The sequence below is a fragment of the Phaenicophaeus curvirostris genome, chromosome 5, assembly GCF_032191515.1.
Source record: "Phaenicophaeus curvirostris isolate KB17595 chromosome 5, BPBGC_Pcur_1.0, whole genome shotgun sequence".
NCBI classification, from domain to species: domain Eukaryota; kingdom Metazoa; phylum Chordata; class Aves; order Cuculiformes; family Cuculidae; genus Phaenicophaeus; species Phaenicophaeus curvirostris.
The window spans coordinates 11,142,735-11,166,943 of NC_091396.1; the positions used below are offsets into that span (position 1 = coordinate 11,142,735).

Consider the following 24,209-nt stretch of genomic DNA (forward strand, 5'->3'; position numbering starts at 1 on the left):
ATCAGACTTGAGCTATTCCATCTTCATTTTCACAGCCCATCCCTACTCTACCCCAATTCTCTGTCCCCAGTATGAATGCTCTTCTTTTCCCACTCATTCATGTCGACCTTCATATTCCATATAGAGCACTTACCACGGGGAAAGAATCCAGAATGAGGATGAAAACCCACTGTTACCTGTATAAGCGAACCAGAGGCGTTTAGCCTGATCCACTAAAGCCTAGAGCCTCCTGACATGGACAAACATCACATGGAAGTGAAATACAACCACCGCAGCAGTGACAGCCGTAACACCAATGAGGGCTTAAAACCCCCAGCACAGGGATCTGCAGGGTAATGGCACGTGCCTGTGGACAGAAGTACTTCCCACTGCAGTTCCTGTGGGCATGCATTAGCTTACAAAGACACAGCCTCTGAAAACACTCTTTTGCATTAAGCCACAGTTTCCTGTCTTTCACAGAGGTAATAGATTTATTCCCACCAGGTTGCTGAACCCATATTTGCAGCTTCACATGCAAACAAGGATTTTTTTAAAAAGTTCCCTAAGGGACTATCATGATCTGCTTGGCTGAAAAGCTTCTCCAAGTGACCAAGATAAACTAAGAGCGCAGCATTCCCTGTGGCTGTGTGACAGGGATTAAAGATTTTGAAAGGTAATATCCTCCTCTGAGCCTTTCAGCCAATATAACCATGACAATGATTTCCTTTCCTTGGCTGCGTACCTCGTGCTGTTTATGAAACATATGTGTTTTGGGAAATAAGTTTGAAAAGGAGACAGATTTTTCTTTCGTGTGACTGATGATGGTATGAGTTCTTGTAACCAGATATTAAGTGGATTAAATACAGAAACTATGACTTACAGTGTTCCTCTAGAGAGTAAAAAAATGCCCTTATTCTGTTCCCAGTATACGCTGAACGTGCTTTACACCTCGTTTTGACAGCATACTTGAGGTTCAGATAAATTCATGTAGTGCATCACTTCCCTCTCAAAGGCTTTGAGCTCCCTCTAGAGCCTTTCAGACACACACGAAGATTTTAATAAAAATGATGGGAAAATCAATTGGCAAACAATTGAGTAATGCACTTGCTGGGAACAAGCTGGATATAAGTCATAATTAAGAGTGACCTCTGGTGTTCTCTTCTCCCCTCTCTCATAATCTTTCTTTTCTCCCCCCTCGAGTCTGGGAAAAGCATAATTTTTGTCTGATCTTTTAAAAACTGAGATCAATTAAGGCAAACACCTGATGTATAAACCAATCCCCAAATGCCACACAGTGCTCAAAGACAGCCCTGAGGCTGACATAGATGCCATAAGAATTTTTGAGGGCAACCTGCTCTGCCTCCCTGTCCCAGGCAGGAGGAAGCCTTCACCCAGGTGGGACATCCTGTGTGGCTGTGCCGGAGAGGCTTCACCAGCACTGTGAGTCTCCTGCACCCTGTAGATGTGGTGAATCTCAGGGAAGGCAGCCCCATCACAGCCCATCTGCCTGTCCATGTGCCATAGCTGCCTCTCTGGGGACAGCCTGTCATAGGGGATGGTTTGCTGAAGTTGACTTTGGTGAGAGCATCCTTTTAGGACTGTGAAACAGCCCTGTGTATCCTCAGCTGAGATTTACTGAGTTATCCCAGATGTGTGGCACTGGAGACTTCCAAGGGACCATGGGGCTGGTAGTGACAGTGCTCACATGTACCTGCAGGCATCTAAGGCAGACGTGAGCCTGGTGCCAGCAAAGAGAGAAGTAGATTGTCTCTTTTTTTGAGATAGAAAAATTCATCCCACAGAGGGTACTTGCAAAGAATCTCAAAGTTTATTTGTGCATTCAAACCATGCACGCTGAGATGCCTTTGCTTGAATGCTGGTCCCATAGCACACAGAGGTATCCTACCACTTTTGGGAGCTAAGCCTTAACCTCTCTGAAGGCAACTGGGATTCTGAGAAGCAGCGGAAATCCCCCTTGTTGCAGAGTGCAGCTGAGGGCAGGTTAAAGAGCAGCTGTCACCACCATTACCCAAAATCTGCTGTCTCCATGCTCAGAAACTGTGGTGCTTGGACACACACAACCCCTTCTTCTCACTGCTGTACATTCATGTTTTATAGTTAAGGCGATCAACACCTCAGTCTAACAGATACAGCCATGCTTCTCACCTAGTTTTGAAAGGATTTGGAGTGCTGGTAAGCTCACCCAGCTCTGTGCTGGTATGATCTATCTTGGCAGGTACCTCCAAGTCCTTAGTGGGTACAGGGCAGGCACACAGTGCAGTTGTAGAGGGGCTATGCCAAGGTGGGTGGATGGCCCTGTTACGAGCAGCAGAGGTGTGACCAAGGATGGATGGCCTGTTTTGGAACCGCAGCCCAGGAGGATTGCTTTAGAAACAGCCCCAGTTGTGAGGGGTGACCACACAGTGTTTCAGAAGTGAATTGAGCACGGATCTGATCACTACCAAAATCACTGCATTGCCGTGCAACTCCCATGGGCAGAGAAGGATCAGCTCAAACCAAGTGGAACTGCTAGAGGACAAGAACTAATAACGCTTATTTTCGCTGGCTCACTTCTCAAGGTTGTTGTTAGTACTCTCCCTTTCAGTAATATCACTTGTTTTTTTTCCAACAAAACCAAGGTGATAGAGCACCTTTAGATGCATGTAAATGGGCACCTCTAAGAGCATTTCTAATAAACGATACTCAAAATGTTAGATCCAGCACTCAACCTAATCAAAAACAATCAGTGCAGGTGGGGTTAGATACAGGCTATACAGTTCTGGGATAGGAGTGCATTTTCTCAGCTGGAGGATTAGAGTGAACATCACTTGCTGATGGATGTAATAATGTAAGGAACATCAACACAGAAAGGGAATCTGATCACAGAATCACTAGGCTGGAAAAGACCCACTGGATCATCGAGTCCAACCATTCCTATCAATCACTAAACCATGCCCCTCAGCACCTCATCCACCCGTCCCTTAAACATCTCCAGGGAAGGTGACTCAACCACCTCCCTAGGCAGCCTGTTCCAGTGCCCAATGACCCTTTCCATGAAAAATTTTTTCCTGATGTCAAGCCTGAACCTCCCCTGGCTGAGGAGGGCAAGAAAATGAAGGGTCTTTTGAGGACAAGAAAACGGAGGAGAAATATTTGGAGCATTTGTTTGAATCTCTGCTTTCTCATCTACAAAAGTTCTAAAGGAAAGAAGAAATAGATATTTAAGAGATGGGAAAACAGCAAACAACACAAATAGAAGACACAATCCCTTCTTAGGCTTCACTCACCCGTTTGGAGTTTTCTCCTCCAATTCTGATACTTATTTAATGCTGTGGAGTGAAAACTGTTGGCTCTCTGTAGTGCTGAAGAGAAACAGAAAAGACAGGCAGTCAGTAAATGTAGCAAAAGCCAGAGAACGAAAATGGGTAGGGGGGATATGGAGAACGGGAACGGGCAAGCAGGGTTGGGGTTTAGTTTTCTACCCCCGGGGCGGCCGGGAGGGGGCAGCCTCGGCTCGGGAAGGGCCGGCAGGACGCTCCAAGGAAGAAAGCTGATGGAATTCTCCTTTATCCCCAAACTGACTCTTATCTCAGTGAAGCTGGCACGACCAGAAAGGTCCACACAGGCAGATCGACGAGGGGACAGGCTGAAGAGGTAAGAACTTAGGGATGCTGTAGCGCAACTGAGTGAGGATGCAGAGCTGAGAGACATACTGCTCCTGAGGACCTAGGTAACGCAGCTGGCGTGGTAGGGAGGAAGGGGGTGATGGGGAGGAAGACAACATTGGCAGCCAGGGGTGGGGAGAGCATGAAACTGGGGAGGAAAAAACGATAAAATCCTTCAGTGACTTGACTGGGTCACACACTGCTGGGCACTGTTTGGGGCTTGCCGCTTTCCTTTCTGCACCCTAAACAATGGTTTTGTTAATCCAGAGCCAAGTTAAACCACTGTATGAAATCCCTTCTTTTCTGCTTGGATTAAAAATTCATATAGGGATGTGGGGGTGGTGGGAGACAGGGAGAAATGAATTTTAGTGTCCTTTTCTTTTCAGTGAAATGATTTTTTAGCTCTTTTGTCACTAAAGCAGAGCCTGGTGGAAGAAACTGTGCATGAAAGAAGAACAAGTGGATTCCTCATAATGGTCCCTTCAGATTTACCCAAAACCCAGGCCAAGGCAGTTTGGGTGAGGACAAATAAAAGGACCTCAATATTTTAGCACCACATAGCCCTTTACGTAGACGTAAAAATCTGCCCAGAATGGCCAGAATATCACAATGTTTAATTTTTTAAAAAATATGCAATCAAGTCAAAGCCTCAGACTAAAATGACTAAAATCCAGGAACTCTACCCATTTCTAACAGGCTGTGGAAACTCATCCCCTGTCCAGGCATAGACAAGGTCTGAAATAAAAGCTGATTTCAATATAGCCTTTTCCACATGGACAAGAGTGATAAACCCAAGTGCAATTAATGAACCACAAACCCCATCAAGTTTATTGGGGTCCACCCTTGGCGTGCCAATGTAGGAGAGGACTTGAGAACATGGGCACAAATGACTGTTGCACATAAAAATGAAGGCAGCAAGTGTTTTAGGAGAACCCTCCATTTCCCTTGGGGTATCTACATATCCTGCCCAGACAGCTGCTCCCTCACTCCATCCACACATCAGATCAGCACAGCCACTCCAGCCCAAAATGGAGAAGCAGCATTAGCACAGGTCTGTTCCCACAGGGGAACTCCTGGTAGAAGGATCAGTATTGGTACCCTGTCTCCATGGCCGGTGGAGCACAGCTGCTCTGAGCAATGCCAGTGTGTGAGTCCGTAGAGATACAATACCTGGCACATTGGGCTTCCTCGTTCCTGCCCATGACTTCATCTGCTTACTGACCACTCCCTTTGTCCACTATATTTTGCCAGCCAGGCAGAAATATCCCACATGTTCCAAGCTCAAGCTAACCTGCCAGTGGTTCCAGCCAGCAGTATCACCACACTTCCTCTCCAGCCCAAGCTAACATCAGTGGTTTCTACTCAATGAATGAAAAGGTCTTGCATCCCCTGCCTGAGCACCATAGTAACACTCTGCAGCCCCGATACTGGCTCCCACGCACAACTCCAAAATGGCTGCTTTTGGCTTTCCATGTTAAGGGTTCAAAGGAAAGAACATGAATTTCTTGTGAGAAGCAGGAACATGCAGCAGGCTCCATCTGGAGCGCTAAAGACCTTTTTTTTTTCCTCTGCTGCAAGTAGCATGGAGGAGTTGCCTCAACACACTGCAGCTCTATTGCCAGCTCCCGAGGCACATGCAGCCATGCATTACCTACAAAGCTCTTCTGAGAGGAGAAACCCAACAGAGTGAGAATCCAGTAAAGCTCTGAAGACACTTCCTGAAGCAGAAGATACATAGCTCCAAAACATCACCACGTAGTCCTAGAATACCGCAGACCTCACTTCCCACAAAGACCCCTCTTTGGCTGTTTTTAGCACATCTTTTAGGCCTGACCAGCTCCAGCTCCAGAAGGAGTTTCCATTCGGAGGCAGACTGTTCCCAAACTTCTTCCTGTGCCCCTGCGATCTATATCCTTTCCTCCTTGCACTTTCACCAGATAAAAAAAAAAAAAAAAAAAATCAGCTACTGATAGAAATACAAATTGAACCATGTGGAGCTCTCTAGCGCTTCCCCAAATCACGCTTGCTTAGACAATACAGCAGGTTTTGCACAGGCTGCTAATAGTGTCTAAGTTTTTTACTGGAGGGAAAACATTCATCCCATGCCTGCAAGCTAAGCACAAGGCACAACCACTCGCGGTTACCCTGCATCGTGGAAATGCCGTTTCAGCTACGACACCCAAAAGGCAGGATCCCTTCCCCAGAAAAGATACCATTAATGGGTACAACTTGGCCACACTGCAACAACTTCCACTTGGAAACCTCTCCCCTAAACCTGATTTCAGTCCTCAGCAGAGGCTGCTGGAACATACCTGGGTCAGGATACCGCTTACCATCAGCAACTTTGGATGTTTTGGGGCTTTCCTCTGGCATTGCAGGGCCCCTGGCAAGAAACGGCCACCTCCGGGCAGGGGTTGGACACGCAGGGGGCTCCAGCGGTGAGGTCCATCCTTCGCTCACCTCTGAGTTTGACGAGTCTCCATTAAAATCAGACTCCACCTCAGAGCTATGTGGGGAAAGGACAAGATGGAAAGAAAGTGGGAAAGAAAGACTGGTCTAGTAGAAGCTGTCCCTGCCCATGGCAGGGGGATTGAAATTAAACGATCTTTAAGGTCCCTTCCAAACCAAGACATTCTATGACTCTATCTCAGAAGACACATAGTGCAGAGATATTTGTTCCCACTCAGTGCAACAAGAACCAGTGTCAGCTCTGACAGCAGTGCTGGCCACAGAGAAACAGACATTTTGCAGCCAGAGCTGATGTCCTCCTTTTGCTATTTTAATTGTTATTGCAGGATTGTGATTCGCTGTAGGTGATAAACAGCCAAGATATGCCTACTCCTATCAGACTTCTGGTGCCCCGATTCACACGTAACAGCATCGGAACTCAAAGTGCCACCAAGAGACATTTTGGATAAAACACTCCACTGCTTGATTAGCAGTGATAGGCCCTTCTGCAAGTCTGTCGCAAGATTAAGAAAGGGAAACAGTATTTTCAGTGCCACAATTGGCCAAGAAATAAGGCACAAGGGTCAAAACTCTACACTATTCACTTTTTTCCCAGCAGGTTTTTGGAGATAAGAGGCGTGCCTTTAGGGAGCTTACAGGAGGCCAGCAGGTCCAGGGCAGCCCTAATCCATCAGGGCAGCCTGCTCCAACTGCAAGGTGAGCTTAACCCATGAATTAAATATGTTTACTGCTGAACCTCACTGTATTGCCCATTTGGAACCTGGAAGCAGCTCCCTTCTTTGGGCAGCAGTAGATGCCACACACCCATCACTTTGCAAGTGGCAGGGAAGGTGCAGCCACCTCCTGCAATGAAGATGTCTTGGTGCTAGCACTGCCAGCAGAAGATAAAGCTGAGGAGTGTGAGGACGTGCCTTCAGTGGTCTGGGGGAATCCAGTGCTGGAAATCACACAACATAAGCTGTTTTACCCCGAGGTGACAGATGACATTGCACTGGCACTTGGCTGAAACCATCTATGCTTATTTTGGTGGCTTCTAAATCAAAACATCAAGTATGACAAAACAACACCTTTCAAAAGAAAAGCTTTGCAAATATATGTGAAAGCTAAAAAAATAAATCAGAACATATTTAATTCACCATGCAGAAAGGCAGACAGCTCAGATGGGACCTCTGTAAAACTGGGGTATTTTGTTCTTTGCAGCAGCAGCAAGAAGCTTTCTGTGCTTGGTCTTGACCACACTTCTGTGTGTTGCAAGTCAAGATGTGAAGGAAGCCTGGAGGAGAGGTGTGAGGACAGTCCAGCAGAAAGGGCTTATGCATGAAATTGGAGAAAATGGTAAGCATTGGTCTAGAGAGAAGACTGAGTGAAGCTACCCGAGCAGCCTTCAGACATGCAAAAAACTCTGTAGGAAATGAGGAAACAAAGTCTCCTCATTCCTGGAAGCCACTGGGATGGCCCATGTGACAGTGAGAGTAATGAGGCACCTGAGCTGATCACAGAGACAGATTTTGGCATCCCTTTCCTTAAATATAATTAAAAATACAGCACACACACAAGTGAATGGCATAAACATCATGACCTTGCCTCTGGGCAGAAGGACAACTGTTTAAGGTGATTATTAGTCCTTTTTTTCAATAATCATGGGGTTTCTTTCATCTCTAAAGGCCAGACTGTAGGGAGCAGGCACTTTCAGGTGTTCTGCTGTGACCACGTTCCCGTCAGCATAAATAAGCATGCCACCACCCCACTCAGCTTATTTTTAATGCAAACAATACTGCTAATGTAATTTGTAGATTTATTGTGATGATTAATCACTCTGCCTTAAAAAAAAAGAGGAGCTTACGCCATGAGTAGTCCTGTTGGCGTGGCAGAAGAAAGCTATTTTGTGTTTATATAGCACTGCCTTGTAGAAAGTAAAGATTTATTGTAACAGGCGAAGGCAGAGCCCAAGAGGCACGAGCAAGAAGAGCTAAAGGAAAGGCTGTATAAAGCCAGCCTTAATGCCATATGGGTAGTGTCGACCAGTCCTGCACCCCTGTCCCACTGCCCAGACCAAAGGAGCAGCGCTGGGAGGCCAGGGACAGCAAGGCAGCGAGGATGGGAGCACAGGTCCTGGTGTGCTGCTCTCTTGACAAGCTGAATCAGAGTGGCCTTAAATTTCACCACTCAGACATACTTTTCAGTTTTCTTTCAAGCTGTGTTAAACATACATATATATATAAATATATGAAGTCTTTGATAGCTGAGATCCTGGTTGGGTGAAGATACCACACTGAGACTGGGCAGAGTGCCACGCAAAAGAAAAAGACCTGCCATTAATATTGATTGATACATTTCTGTTTTAAAGAGCAAAATGTTTATTTTCCTTGGCTGGCAAGGAGGTTAGTGCTATAGTACAAGGCTTCTCTGATCTCAGCTTGATAGGTAGTCATTACTCAGAAGTACCTAAAGCCTGAACTGCAAAGGAGTATCATCAATCCAGTCGCTTTCCCTGTCACACTGGGTACCTCCAGCCAGCTCAGCGGTGCCATTGTCACTTGCTGTTTCTCTCGCTCCCTATTTTTAGGCAGGAGTTGGCCTGTTGGAGTGGTGTGAGCTGAAAGGTGCCTGAGCTGCCACAGCAGCAGGAGGCTGACCTCAGAGACACTGTCACCAGCCGTGCTGGTAACAGACACGGCGTTGCCCCTAACTCCGCGTCCTGCTGGCAGGGAACCAGGGGCCTTGCCATCCAGCCGTAGCGGCTGTGGCAGGAAAGGGAGCTGATCCCTCAGATCAGAGAGACTAGCCGTCTCTCACCACTGCCTGGGCACTGCGGGGACACCACGGGCCAGAGGGTATTAGCGAGGCAGGGGCTCTGTCAAACAGGTAGGAAACCCTTCCCTAAGCTCTCCATCCCCTGCGGGAGACAAACCTCAGCAAGGTTCATCCTTTCCCAGAGGAGCACCAGGCGCATGCAGCAGAACAGAAATACCATTTAAAAATCACTGCAGGGAATAAGAGAAAGTTGCATTTCTAAAAGCACTGTGTTCCCCAAGATGCACACAGCACTATGAATAGGTGTGTAAAGGAAGTCAAGAATTTGAAATACCTTCCTTACAGAGCAATAGCTCTGTGTTTGCAATAGTTGGCTTTGGGTTTGCCTTCCCCCCTCCCTTGCTTCTTTTTTGCTTCTCAGTAAGGAAAACTGTTATCTCCTGAGTAAAGCAATCTAATCTTTAGATGGAATGAACTCCCACAGAATCCTTCCCAGAAAGCCAATATATTCTAATCTGTGTGCAGCCATCAGGCTTCCCTTGACAGCTCCCTAAGGATCATCAAATTTCAGACTTCTTAGGGGTGGACAGGCACCCAGAAGCCTTGGGAAAGGCTCAGGGTGTGGAGCTGCAGGATGATGCCCGAAGTGGGAGGTGGCCATATCACAGGATGCACCTTTTGCCGCAACACATCCACTGTGCTAATCTCTCAAGCAACATTTTTTGGTACATGAAAAGCTGAACTCAGGCTAATCAGGGCAACGTTTTTCTCTCTGATTCAGACCTCTGTGTGGGATGTGAATGTTTGAAGATTTCCTGCAAAGTGAGTCATGTGTCTGGGGGATTTATGGCTGCAGTAGAGAACAATTGTTATTCTGAGTGGTTTGTCTGTTCCTTCCCCCCACTTTCCCCCAGTTGTATGTGCATTCAGTACTATATTTTGTTATATTTTTCCTTAGTGCTCCAGTGAAAACCAAGCTGCTCTTACTTTTTTTCTATGGGTTTACTTCTATTATAAAGTACCTGCTTGCATCACTAGTGACCATCACTCGGATAGCGAGAAGGTTGTGCTCAGTCATCTCCTCCTCAGGTATGACCCTTACGGTGGACCACTCAGGGGAAGGGGGCAAGAACCAGCTTTCCAAGTCACAGTGCTCGGGGATGCTCTTCACCTTCTTCGGGGAGGTGGGCTCATCAGCTGTGGGCAGGCAGCGGCCTAGGAAAGCAAAAAAGTGATATCAGGATGTTAGGGGAGGAGGAAACCCATGGTGGGGACCTCACCCCCACGTTTGGGTGGTCACTGCTGGTGGTTTCTGCGTCAAGCCCTGTGCTGTGCCCATTAGCAGAGCCAAGGTGAGTGCCTGGCACAGCAAGAACATCCCTTCAACCCAGTACACCCCTGAAAGGGTTTGTCAGCTTGGATGCAGAGGGAAGGAAACTCCAGGGACATCCTCAGCTTTTGGAGCTGCAGGTCTTCACTCTGCTCAGTGGGATGGCCACCAGACTACGTGCCTGGTGGCAGCAGTAAGACATGTGCCAGCCACACAAGTAAGGATTTATGGTCTCTCTTCAGGCTCCTGGTATACATGTCTGACAGACAGAGCAACCTTGCTTGAGTGGCTAGAACTCCAGCCTTTTATTGCAAGTTTAGGTCAATTAAGGACAGTGGAAACAAGCAAAACAAATGCAAGCTCTTCAGGTTATTTTTGAGTGCCTACAGCAAATACAGACACACTGATTTGGGAAATGAAGCAGCGTCACAGCAGTTAAACACCATCCCTGAACTTCATACTCAAGCAGGAGGAATAAAGAATAAATCCAAGTTTCCCTCACTCACCGCAGGTGATGCGGATGGAGCCAAAGAGAGATCACATCTTCTTGTGAAATCATTGATTTCTGAGCAACTTCCTCTAGCCACAACACCTATTCTCCTGCATAAGCAAATACCAATGTATCATCTGTGCAAGTTCCCCTGGGGCTTGGCACAGAAGGGACAGATTACAAGCTCCAAGAGAGTGGCTTTGCTGGATTCATTTCCCATTTCCCCACATTTAATTCAAGACTGTTGCTTCTAATTCACACTTGTATAAGTGAGGAAAAATCAGACCTGGGACATGGCTTATTTTCTCATCTATTAAAGTAAACTACCAAGTAAACATCAATTAAACCCCTCTTTAATTTGCATCTCCTCCATTTGTTGCTGGAGTGCACTCATCCCTGTCCCTCCACCCTGCAAGGGTTTTTAGACTCAAATGCCAAGTGCTTGCATGGTTTGAACAAAGAAGACAAACCTGCCAGAAGTAGGAGTGCTCCAAGCAAGTCACAGACTCATCAGGAGGGTTATATACACTGCAGAGCCTGAACACTGTCCCCTAGGACCCTCCAAAGCAGCAATTCCCCACCTGTAGTCCCTGTGTCTGCCCCTGGGCCATTGCACATGGCTGTTCCCTCATATCTGAGAGATACCAGCCCTGGGACACAACCTGCACTGCACTGAGCTCTAACTCCATCTCAAATTGCATGGTCCATCCACCACTGTCCCCTCCCCATGTTAACGTGTCTGTGGATCTGTGAAACAAGGTTCTCAAAACAATCTGCAGCAGCAGAGCCACACCTTTATTTTGCATGATTTAAGTAGCTTCCATCCTCCCCTAGAAAGAGAGAACTAGTGTTCTGTGCTTCTGCATCTCTCCCACAGTTATTGTTTGTGCTCATCCTCTTACTATGAATATAAGCATCATTGAGGAAAGCCCAGCTGCTGGTGGCAGGGATGACTGCTCTACAGATACAACCCTTCTGCTGGCCAGGTGAGGCTCTCTTACTTGTACTCACAGACTGAGTAACATGGCTTTGCAGTAATTTTTTTAGTAGTTTTACTGACTATATGCTTTTCCCAAGTGGTACAGGGTACTGCACTTTTCAAATGGCTGTGGTGAGCTCTAATTTTTCACCATTCACAGAAGTTAATATTTTCTTGGCTTGAAAACTCAAAGAATTCACTGCTCAAAAGAATTTTGTCTGTTTTTTGATATTTTTTTTCTTTTTAGTTATGCTACTTCTATGTACAAGAAGCTAAGGAGGAAGGAGGAGGAGCTCACTGTTTCTCTAGAGCAAGATGCTCCCATGTGAAAACACATGCTCAGGCTCTGCATCCAGCTCACTAACACCAGAGCAGCCATGTGTTTCTTGACCGCAGACATTTAATTTCCTTTGGGAGATGGAGAAAATTAATCCCTCTCTAACTTTTATGTCTTATACTTTGGCCCAACCAGGCCATCCACCTCAAAGCTGCTCATAGGCAGCACAAAACAAGCCTGACAGTGCTTGGATGCCAGAGTAGGAGTCCAATGGTCAAGCAGGGCACAGCTGCCCTTCAACATGTAGGGGCATAAAACCCATTTAGGAGCAGCCTCTTCTCCCCCACAGCTGGGCTGGACCACAATGTGCCATTTCTACTCACCAGAAGCAAAGTACAAAGCAGTATTGTGAGCCAACCTGTAAAACTGCAGTATTTCCACTCAACAGTCTCCTTAAAAGATGTTGTATTTTACATGGAAATCAGAGCAAAGAAAACCAAACAGAAGTTTGCCAGCTCTGTCTATAAACTTTGTACCCACACTAACAATAAGCACAAGATCACTGCAAGTGGCTGTTAAAGAAAGTTAGTTCTGCAATCATTTACTTGCCTGCTCAGTAGGTATTCCCTCCCCATCCCATGCGTTAATGTTTTCCCTACCACGCTAACCGGAAAGAGGAGAAAATATGTTTATGACTAACAGACACACAGCTGGAGAGCACTGAAAGCCACAGACAGACTACCTAAAGCGATTCCCAATGTGGTTCCTGAGTGGGAGCAGACTTCCAGTCAACAAGTCTCTCTGCAACAGCCACACATCCAGTTCTCAATCATTGTAGACACAATTTTCAGAGTTGACGAGGGACCTCAGGGTGTCATCCAGGCCACCAGATGACAATGACAGATGGCATCTTCACCTCTCCCTAAAAAGATATAGTTCTGTGCTTGTTTGTTTGGGCTTTTTTTGGTTTTTTTTGTTGTTTTTTTTTTTTTTTAAATTTCCTTGTCTGTTTTGGTATCATGGCATCTCTCTTTCTTGAGTTCTGCACCTAGAATCTGATCCTCTAAGGAATCTGCTAGACAGCTAAACTCTTTCTAAGCAAGGTAAGTTTGCGTTCACAGTGATACTGATCAACATCCCACATCAGCATCCACCTCAATTTAGTGAAAGATGTCCCTGCCCATGGGGTTTCCAACCCAAGCCACTCTTGGATTAGAAAGCAAACTCTTTAGTAACATATTTAATCAATATTTGTATTGTGTCACATAAAATTGAAACAACTGCATCACTTTCAACTCCATAAAAGCAGAAAGTGGACCACCTGGGTGTTTCAGTGCGTGGGATGCATTAACTCAAGCAGCAGGTTACACACTCTGCAGGACATTTGAAAAGATTAAAGTTAGTACCACTGTTTCTCATCACAGGGCTGCACCTTGGGCTCAAACAAAAGACAAAGACGTTCCAGATGCCCATGTGTTAGGGTTTTTTTATAGGTTCTGATGAAATTACACAATTTGACTGGTCTGCCCTAGAAAGCAGCCCTTCCCACAGCACTGGACTGAACCTCCAACCCCACAGGCAGGTACTGATACTGGCAGAGCACTTTGGGCTTTCACAAGAGAGAGATTTCAATCCCTGAGAGCAAGGAATGGACTGAGTACAGACAGCAGGGACAAGCTGCTGCTGGATTCACATAAACACCACGGAGGAAGAGCGTGGCCAATTCAAACAAAAGCCTGGAGGCTCCGCAGGCCCAGAGTCTGCCTGGCAATTATTACCTGCTTCTCCATAGCAATGCAAACAAATCCAATCAGCCATAAGCTCTGACTCCATTGCTGGCCATCACTGCTGTTAATTTTAAAGGAGTATCAAAAAAAGAGAAATACAATCAGATATAAGCAAGGAATTTACAGAGAAAGCTTTTTTTTTTGCACAAAACTAAGAAGGGCTTTCTGAACTAATTTCTTCTGAATCATCCCAAAGGCTGAGTACTTACATAAAGGTAAGACACGTGTGTATCCTCCTGAACAGATACTAGGATAAATAAGAAACATCTTTTGTACCTCTCCATTCCATCTGGGAGCCCTACAGCTCTCCCTGCATCCTGGACAGCCACTCATCCATACAGCACTGGCAGTCAGGTCCTCAGGGAGATATTGGCACAGTGATGTTGAATGGGAAAACACTGATTTTTTTTTGGAAACCTGACTCCAGGGTGGAAACCAGCCTATAAACATCTGTGTCCTTATTTCCATCACACTGCAGGTTGAGAGTTAAGCACCTCAGACTGGCAACTCTAGTGACCATTGCAACTAACTGGTCACACACCAAGCTGCCTCCTCATGGAGGAGGCAGACAGAGCCTCACTGGAGGCTGAGCTGTGCAGGGGACAAGCCTAAGTTTTTTGGCATTTCTGGGTATGTACAGTAGCCCCTTCTGCCACCCCTGCTCTCTGGGGAAACTCCAGCTCTTGTGGAAGGATTGAGGTGGACATCCAGCTCCTAAATCCAAGGTGGCAATTCCCACATAAGCTCCAAGATATCTAATTCTGCTAGTGCTCAAGTCTTTTCATAAATCTGTGCCTGACTGTACTTACCATGTTATCCTACTTCACCAGAAGACAAACAAAAAGGCCTTATTGCTATTCCCAAAGGGGAAGGGGCATGCAGGTGGACCAAGCCACTTGTCTGGAATTACCCAGGCATCCTGTGATGCTGTAGGCACCTCCATGGCCAACTGGCATTCTTGCTCCACATCAGGTTTCCTCCCTAGGACAGGAGATTTTCTACTAGAAGCTAAAAGACTGAGTCAGAGGAATTGAACTTTTTAAGATAAACATATACAATGTAAAAGCTGAAGAGGCATCCGGTCTGTGGGACAGAAAAGGCACAGCTCCATTTCCTGACGATGCAAACTGGTGCTGTGCCACTGACCTCCGCAGGGCAGCACCAGACGCTATCAGAGGATAACCCAGTTCTCAGGAAACAGTCACTCAAAATAGCATTTGCGTAAGATCTTACTTCATTTCCATCATGCTCACTTCAGATTTCCTGCTCTCTGTTTCTCAGCGTGCTAAAGATCTCCAGCAGTGAGTACACCAGCTCCTTAGAATACTTTGGACTGGAGTCCCTGCTAATCCTTTGCCAAAACGTTCAAATAATTTAGCGGCAGGGTGGGGGGGTGTTGGGGGCATGGACAAGCTGTGCATGGGAAGGCGTTAATCTTAGGTCGCAGTCAGCTGACCAGATCTGTCATGCGAGTATGACTGTATGGGAGGGACAGGCAGCACACACCACAAGTATCTCGCAGCATGCTGCTGGCCAGTTAAAGTGGAAATGTCCTAACAACAACTGACGTGCATTTTTTAGGTGCTGAAATTTCCTAAGCTAGTCAGTATGAGTAAGCCAGGGACTCAATGTGCTAATTTCCAAATCCTTCATGTCCTTTGGTGCTTTCCTGCCCACGTCTGAAGGGAAGTGAGCAGGGGGGCAGTCCTGGCTCTGCTCAGACACAAGCTATAGGTCCTCTGCAGCCTAGGAAGCCCAGTGTTCATTCTCTCTTTTCTATGGACTACACTTACACAACCCTTACTTGCCATCTGAAGGCCTGATTGGACTAAGAGAATTTAAATTTTCCATGCCTTAAGTTGTTGTTAGCCTTTTTACTCCACCGTCATCTGCAGATGATGATCTTCCCTCATCCATCAAACTGTGCCAGTGCTTTGTTCTGGCCACACCATTGCCTTTTCCATTCATCTCCCAATTCTCTCTCCTCCCCCCTGCCAAACACTATGCCTTGCCTAACTGATCCCTTACCTCCTGCTTGCCTCTCTATAGCAGCCTTTCTCAGGGCGATGCCCTTACTACCGGCTGCCAGCCAGCGGGCTTCTGGGTGCTCACTTCCCTCCTCTTCCAACTCCAAACCTTGACAGCCCTCACCCAGTTACAGGCTGGCTCTGCTATTGAGCTGGGCAGTTTCTGGGACTGAAGACATCTTTCTGGCTCCACAGCAGGTGGACTTGGCCAAAGGCAAGGTCTTGGAGAGGCTCTGCTCATCAAAGCAGCGAGAAAAGTCTCTGTAGTACCACAAAAGTGGCCTCACATTTTCTGCTCCTAAACCACGTGACAAAACCATAGGTCCCAACAAGAGCGCAGAGTCAAGCTGGGTTGAAGCATACCAGCTAGTGGCCATACTTCATGGCTGAGCTGTTCTTACCATCACCAGCCCAAGGGCATGAACACACCATCAGAGGGCATGCTGCATCATGGCATGGTGTGGGCCACTGGCCTTTGGAGAACACACTGCCTGCTCAGCCAAAGCCTAGAGAAGGTTTATATGCTTTACTACCAGACTGCAGCCCAGCAGGACAAAACTTTGGGGTTTTTTTCCTCCCCCACTTCAAGAAAAAAACAAGTTTCTGCTCAGGTGATTTGGGTTCAGTTCAGTTCCTCTGTTACATACTGTCCTGAACAATATAAACAAATTTAGAGGAATTTTCCAAAACATCCAGAAAGCCAGATCCTACTGAATTTGGGGAAACTATTTTAACCTCTCTGTCCTCTGCTGTCTGTGTTCACAACAGCAATACTCACGCTTTCTCTGCTTTGCCATAATCACTGCTGCAAAGGGCAATTTGAGGCTTTAGGAAGTTGTCCCTTTGGCAAAGTTACAGCTAGAAAAAATAAGACATAGAGCTGAAGCCCTTTAATGCAGAAAAAAATTGCATTGCATCTTATAATGTGGAGCAATGTTCAATATACTGATGCATTCACATCATCAGTTACAGAACAATCCTGGGGCATGGATGGTTGATCCTGGTGTCCTGGGGCAGCACCACCTTCACACACAAGCCCTACCACCCATCTCTTCAGTGCAAGTGCCTTGCCTTGGTCTGAGTTCTCCTGATCACAGTCCCCGATTGACTTGCTTTGAAAGCAAATAACATGGCCTTAGGGTTTTTGGATTTGGTTTTTTTTATGCAAGCAGTGGAAGTCAGTGATATTCAGTTATTTAAACAGCAGCAGGAGAATAAGTGATTTGGACAGAACAATCCTGTATTCATCTGGCCCTCCCACTCAAATACGATGAAAAATTTGGATAAACAATTTCTCCTTTGTCTGTATTTTAAAGCCTACCTCATCCTCCTCCACTGGGAGAGAAACAACTGTTTTCCTTGCAGTGAAAGGATTTAGCTAAACCATGTGGTAATTGAGAAATATCCCTTAAGCTTCATCTGCAGGGCTTACATTCGGGTTGGTGCTCACCCAGAGGTCAGGGCTGTTCAGAATTTGCTCCAACTTACGGGCTTGGCCAAAAAACCCTTGCAGACCCCACAGATGGATGCAAATCTCTTCCCAGTAAAACACACCTTTGCTTTCCATTAAGTGATGTGCCAAGTTTTCTCCATCCAATATTATGCCATCTCGCTCTTGTGTTTGAGAGAAAGCAATTTTTGTGCCAAGGGTGGAATGAGTCAGAGATGCAGCCAGTGAGTGACAAAGACTTTACAAGATCTCTGTGACACTGGAAGGGTTTACAAAACTCGGAGGTGGAGCTTATTGCAGCTGCACAGATATGGTCAAGCAGCATAAGTCCTCAGTTTTTCCCTCAGCACTAATAATCCAAAACCCACAACATTTACTCACTACACATAAAGCAGTGAGACATTTGGACTGTAAGACCATCTTCAGCCAGTTAATAGCTTCTGGGTAGACTTGCAGGAACTCACCCAACAGAGGCTGTAGCTAAGCAAAATGCACAACTCAGGGAAATTTGCATCAAGGAGCAGAAAAGGCAACAAAGCAACCCAAGCCTTTGGAAAGACACAGCTAGGTCATGGATTGGCCTGCCAGTCTGCATGCAGAGCCCCAGCCCTCCAAAACCCTTCATCCCGCTTTAGGGGAAGACAGGCTATGTGAAGATGCTCCCTTCTCAGCGCAGCTGCCAAGCAGGAGCCAGGCAGGGCTGGTGCATCAGCAGGGGCCTGTTTCAAGCTGATTATCAAATCTGAGAAACAAACTGTACTTCGTTTATGGCTTGGTAAAGTAGCAGCCTCTAATTAGGAACATAATAATGGGGTTTGGAGGTCCCTGTATAGACAGGTCGAGCAGCAGTCCTCCTGCAGGGGTTCTGAAGAGACATTTTTTCTTCATGTCTCTGGACATGGCTGAGCCCTGCAGGAAACTCAAGGTACCTTCATACTAGCAAAAAGCATACAAATTCAGTGTGGTTCTTCTGCTCACTGAAAGATCATTGCAACTATGATTGACAGGCTTGTAAAATTCACATGCTTACAGAATAACACCCGGTGATGATCGACCATAACCTAAGAAGCAATTTTCTCTCTCTCTCTCTCTCTCTCTCTCTCTCAATTTATCTTTTTTAATTACTTTTTGTGACAGCATCCTCAGTGCTCTGGATCCACTCCAGCATCTAAAACCTTCAAGCAGCGCCACCCTCCCGCAAAGGCTCTATCCCCAGCAGGAATGGTCAAGGTGGGAGCATGGCAGAGTGACAATGCGAACAGAGCTGAGACCCAGTTCTGCTGCTGGGGCAGCCCCACAAATCATCCTGAAGCTCAAACAAGGATGGAGAAAATCTCTCAGCAGGTACTCAAGTCCTTTTGCAAATATTTCAGTTCACCTTCCTCCCTCAGGTACAAGAGCAGAGCTGATAGCCAAGCACAGCAGAGCAGAGATCTTTCTTGTCTGTAATATTACAGACACGCTGCTTATTACAGACATGAGCTATGTGAGTATCCTTAAAGCCCTGAAAGCCTGCAATTAGTATTGCTACTAATTTTCTCCTGAAGTGATTTTAAGGCAGTTATACCGACAGAAACACAGAGCAGGTCTCCCCCACAGCTAGCTTTGCTTAAGCTAAACAGGAACAGCATTGCTGCGTGGGCCTGTTGGCCCCATGCTGGAAAAAAGCAACCCCCTCCCAGCGTTGCAGGGTGTCACTGCCAGTGCCTGCAGGGACTGGGGAGGGTTTGCACAGAGCACTGTGCTGTACAGACCCATAGCTAGGACTGACACTGTTTCATGATCTCAGCACCACGACACACTACCTGGCGTGGCTGGGTCATTCCAGCTCTACTAGGTCACTCCATTAAAAAGCTCAGGTTCAGATTTTTGAAAGCTCAAATCTCAAGAGATGCTTATTGCCCCTCCATGACTAACAAACTCCTAAATGTAGTCTACAACCACAGAAGATCTTTCTGCTACTCCAAAACAGATAAATACATCATCACAACTGTTCTCCTGGTCCCAGAGGCTTTGCCAACACACCAGTCCCATTTAATGAGGGAAAGGTGCTGAGTTACATGCTGGTGTCTCATGCACACGATGCCAATTCAGCCCTGCACAGAGAAACACTGAATTCTATTTCCACACTATGCCATGCTTGGCAGCGCGATTGCAATGAATTTTGCTTAGCTGATGAAAACACCACGATCCTGTGACAGTCCCTGGCACGGGTTCCCTCCAGAAACCTGCCTGGGAGCAGCGTGCCACCGTACACGTGGCAGAGGAGAGGCCCTTTCCAAAGGGGCTTAGCGTCCACCCCCCTGGGGCTTCACAGATGGCTCTCAGCACCTTCTATGATTACCATTTATAAGGCACTGATCGCTCCAGCATCAGTAAGTGCCCCCACTGATAATGCCAGAGCCAACAGACATAAGCAGGAGGTGTTACTCACACTGGTGAGTCCTATTTGACAAGGCAGCCTGACTTTCTGTACAGGCTGCTGCTCCCGAGTCATCTGCCAAACCAGCGTCAGGCAAACCACATTACTGTGACCTGACAAGGAGATGACAAGGGCTCGGGAACCAGCCAAATTTGGGCAGAGCCAAGCCCCTGCTGGGGGTAGCTGGGCTGGAAAAGCCATTTCTCCCCAGCCTCAGGCAGAGAATGCACTGTCCACAACAGCACAAAGCCTGCTGCATTCTGCCAAACAACATTCCCCTCCCCACAGGGAGTGACGGACCAAGTGCCTCGGACACCAGCTGCCTCAGGGCAGCTGTGCTTTATCAGTTCTGGTCAGGAGAGGCTGCTCTGTGTGTGCCTCTGCCCATCTTGGACAAAAGTGGTCAAAGATGCTCCACTGAAAAATCCCCAACCAAGGCAGCTGCAGTAGCCTCCCTATCAAGTCAGTGCTGCTGTGCTATAAGCAGCTGGAAGCATTCACGTCTATCTGCCCTCTTCCTCTTTAGCTGGCCTTAAATCATGACAGGGGCATTCATTTTTAAGTAAGGTACAACGAGAGCTCCTGCGGTATTTCTTGGCTAAGGCCAGTCTGACCAAACGGGAGCCCTGCACAGGCAAAAAGGGGGAGCAAGCCTTGCTGAGCTAACTGGAGTATGAAAACTTAACTAATACAAATCCAGAGAACATTTCTGAAGGCAGACGAAAAAAAATCAGAGCAAATTTTAAAATAAGTAAATTCTTAAAATAATTTTTTAAAAAATAAATCTTTAAAATAAATTTTAAAATTATATCAACCTTTCTGCTTTGGGCCACAACACACCCAGCACAGCAGTGGTCAGGTATAGAATTTCTGCAGGGAGACAGGTCAAGAAAGTGCCCCTGAGAGCACCCTGATCCGCCCAGCCTGGGGGTCCCTCCATATCAAACACAAAGTCTGGTGACTGAGCAGGTGGAGACCCCCAGCTGGACCCTTGGAATGGATAAGAAATTGTTCATACCTGCTGTAGGCAGTAAAAGGGGACCCTGCCACAATCGCCCTGCCCTGCAGGCAGCTCAGTACCAGCCCTGTGGCTCAGAAAACAGACAAGGAATGACCAGTTTCTTAGAGCTCTGCCTATGTTGTCTATCTGCACGTGAGCCTTTTTCAGGGCCAGGAGGGACAGGAAACCTGCTGGAATTCAGTATCACAACCTGCATTTGGGATGTGACATTCTAGCTTCTCTGACATATCACGTTTTTGTGACTCCCTGATGGCTGCGAAGCAGGAGCAATACTCACCCACAGCTGCCCCAGTCATTCAGGACTGGTAAAGGGCTTTCAGGTCCTCAGGTGAAAAGCACCACTGAAAGCCCAGCTGCTGCTCTTAGTAGAGGGAGGTTGGTACTCAGGCACCTGAGGCTGGCACACAGCCTGCCGTTCCTGCTGTGCAACTGGCCCAGTACAACATAGGATCCCCACAAAGACCCCAGTTTAACTTCTGTCCTGCTTTTCCAGCTGGCAATCCTGAGACTCTTAGCCTGCCATTAAGCTGTGTCACCTCATAATTCATTCACAGGATGAGTGGACTCTGCCTGGCCTTGTATGGAGCTACTGACTAAGGCAACAACAGGACTGAACAATTTTTAAGCGCAGTTACTCATAAACGTAGGCAGCTCTGATGGTGAAAGCAAACACCAGTTGGCATAAAAAACTGGCATTAAGAAATTCAGTCAGCAGACCACAAACTGATCTGTAGCACGCTCAACACGCTTCACTGCCCCTCTGACCTCTTACTGCACAATAGAACAAAAAAGTAGTTTGAGCCTTGCTTATAAAAGAGCAGCGCTTTAAGAAAGCTGTTGGGCAGAAGGAAGGCATCTTTATACCAGTGCTGTAGAAGCAGAGCTGAAATTAACCCAGCCAGCACAAGGGTGAGATACAGAGCAGAGAGCACTGACCCGGCAAGCACAGCCTGCACGGGACTGTGGAAGGGGATCGAGAAACCATGACACCTCCAGCTTGTTTAGACCTTGGTCTCGCTGCAATGTACTATTTACCTGGCCCACACTGGAGTGAAACCTGAGCTCAAACCTGCTACAACTTCAACTGTGCCCTATATAGCCTGAGCTTCAAAACACAGAAGGGTGCATGCTTCACTTTGAAGCCGAACACATCCCATCAAGGTATTCAACAGATCTGCTTTAGGAGGCTATAGGGCTTCTAACAGCACTCCCAAACCGATGTCCTGTCCAAACTTGAGTTTTCATAACACCTGAGAAACTGCCAGGCAGATTTCTGTCCTTGAAGAAGGACTCTTGTGAAAGACAATGCCTGACATTTCACAGATGTCAGCTCTTGCCTCAGTTCTCCTTTTCCTCATGCTTGCTTCATATGCCTACAGAAGTAATTTCCACATTATGGTGGCTAACAAACAGCAAACAGTAAAGGCAACAGCTTTTCTGCTGCCCCTTCTCTACCCATGACCCAGTGCTGGGCTCCTCCCTGTCCTGTGCCCACACCAGGATCCTATTTTCTCCCACTCCCCGACAGGCCCAGGCCAGCACCTACAGAAGTTCTTCAGCAGCAAAACACTTTTTTCAAAGTATCCAATACTAACTTGATAAACAGACATTTCTGAATTCAGGCACAAAACCTAACCAGGGAATTTGAAGCTGGCAAAGCAAGAGGAAGCCTGAAGCACGTGACCTTTGAATACATTCAGGACAGTGCATGTTTATACTTCTATACAAACTAAGCAAAAATTAACAGAGATAAAGGAAAAATCAACTCACTGAAAACTTACTAGATATGCTGAATGTATCTCTTTATAGAAAATTGCTTCTCAAACAAAACCTGCTATGATAACACACTGTTTCTATAATTTAGGGTAAAAAAATAGAGCAATCTGTGTTAGTCTGGTACATTAATGCATGTAATAACTGCAAATTCAGAGTGCAGTGACAACAGTCTCAGTCTCTAGAGTGATAAGTTTCTGTCAAAATATTTCTTACACACAGACTCAAAGCACCAAAAACCTTAAAACAAATTTGTGAATGAATACCTGCAGGAGGAATGCTGAAAGAGCAAATCCAAGGCTACAGCACTGTGAAAACCTCTTTGTAATGTCACATTAAAAAAAAAATAAATTAGAAATTCCATCCATTTCAATCAAGTTTGGAGCTCACCAACTGATGAAATCGAAGCCTCCCTTCTCTTTATGTTAACACAGATCATGAAAAAAAAGGAAAGAGACTTTGCAAATATTTACATGACTAATATGTATACTAGGATCAAGCATTAATACATAATGTTGTCTAATCTTCAGCAACATGATCTTTCATGCAAAAAAACCAAATAATCTGCAAACATGTCCTGCCTTCAAAAACATAAATATTAATGCAAAAATCAGTGTATTTCAGGACTCATTGTTTTGATTGGAATGTGAAGAATGACTGAACCAGAAATGAATTAAAGCCAATTACAGTAACTAATTGCCATAATGTTGTGGGAAAACACAGACCATGGCTCTTTCTTGAGGCTGGAATACATACAGAAGCAACTCTCAATGACATTTTATGGCTGTAGCAATCTAGAAGAAACCAAGAGGCACAGAAGTTACTTTTCTTGACAGTTAATGAAAGGCTGATGTTTGCATCTGAGCAATTCTAAGAAGTTTTGTCTGTACTCTTTTTTTTTTTCAAATCAAGAATGCTTAAAAAGTGGAAGAATTTTAATTGTAAAGCATTAGCATAATTATACAAATAAGGAAGGTTACCTTTACAGAATTCTAACATGCCTGATTTTCAGTAACAGACATCTAGGCAGGTAATGCTACCTTGTGTTGAGAATGAAATTTTAGCCTGTTTCTTCAAAAAAAAAAAAAAAGCAGATGTGTCTGCATTTCCAATCCAATTCGTCCTAGTGGCAACAGATACGTTCAGAACCCATTTGAACCAGTATAAAAAGAGGGAAGACAGAGCGACTTCTTAAGCCTGCCAGACACAGCAAATGTCACCTCTGCACTTCTAGTGCTATAATGGCATCCGTAATATCAAGTAGCTTTCAAGCCCTAGGGAGTATTAACTATGTAAAGAGGCATTAGTATCATCTGCTCTGAAACCATAATTTCTGGAAGGCACCCAGTTCAGCAGCAGCTTTAGATGGGAGTCACAGCTCGTCTGCCCTTCAAGCAAGCACTGCTGGCTGTTCCAGCTATACAGAGAGACAAAGCATTAATGTTTTGGGTGCATTTACAACAGCGTGTGTTCGCTGGAGACTGAGAACACTGCAGCTTCTGGAGAGAACCCAATGCAAGAGCAGTAGGAGAATTCAAGTGTCCTATGTGCAGAGAGGGCTTGCTCAAGTGGCCAGAAGACACAAGTCCCAAATTAGGCTTGTTAAATTCACACAGAACTTCACCCTCTAGTCTCTAGCAGCATTATTGGGAGCAAAACAAGGAATAGCCAGTTTTATTGTGTAATGATTTTGACTGAGAGTGAGGGAACTAACACAGTCTTGCTCCCCTCATGTTGCTTATTTTGTCCGTTTATTTCTGTACACTATGTCCTGCCTCATCCACTT

The 24,209-nt window shown here is 46.1% G+C and overlaps 1 protein-coding gene across 1 annotated transcript in view; it reads right to left on the bottom strand.

The window, feature by feature from the left end:
• Positions 1 to 24,209, bottom strand: part of MICAL2 (microtubule associated monooxygenase, calponin and LIM domain containing 2) — a 140,120-nt gene that overhangs the window by 30,060 nt on the left and 85,851 nt on the right. The window contains exons 26-28 of the mRNA XM_069857565.1: positions 9,890 to 10,082; positions 5,978 to 6,150; positions 3,267 to 3,341 (exon numbers count right to left, since the gene is read on the bottom strand). Of these exons, the coding sequence (XP_069713666.1) occupies positions 3,267 to 3,341; positions 5,978 to 6,150; positions 9,890 to 10,082 (441 nt within the window). The remainder of the gene's footprint in view (positions 1 to 3,266; positions 3,342 to 5,977; positions 6,151 to 9,889; positions 10,083 to 24,209) is intronic.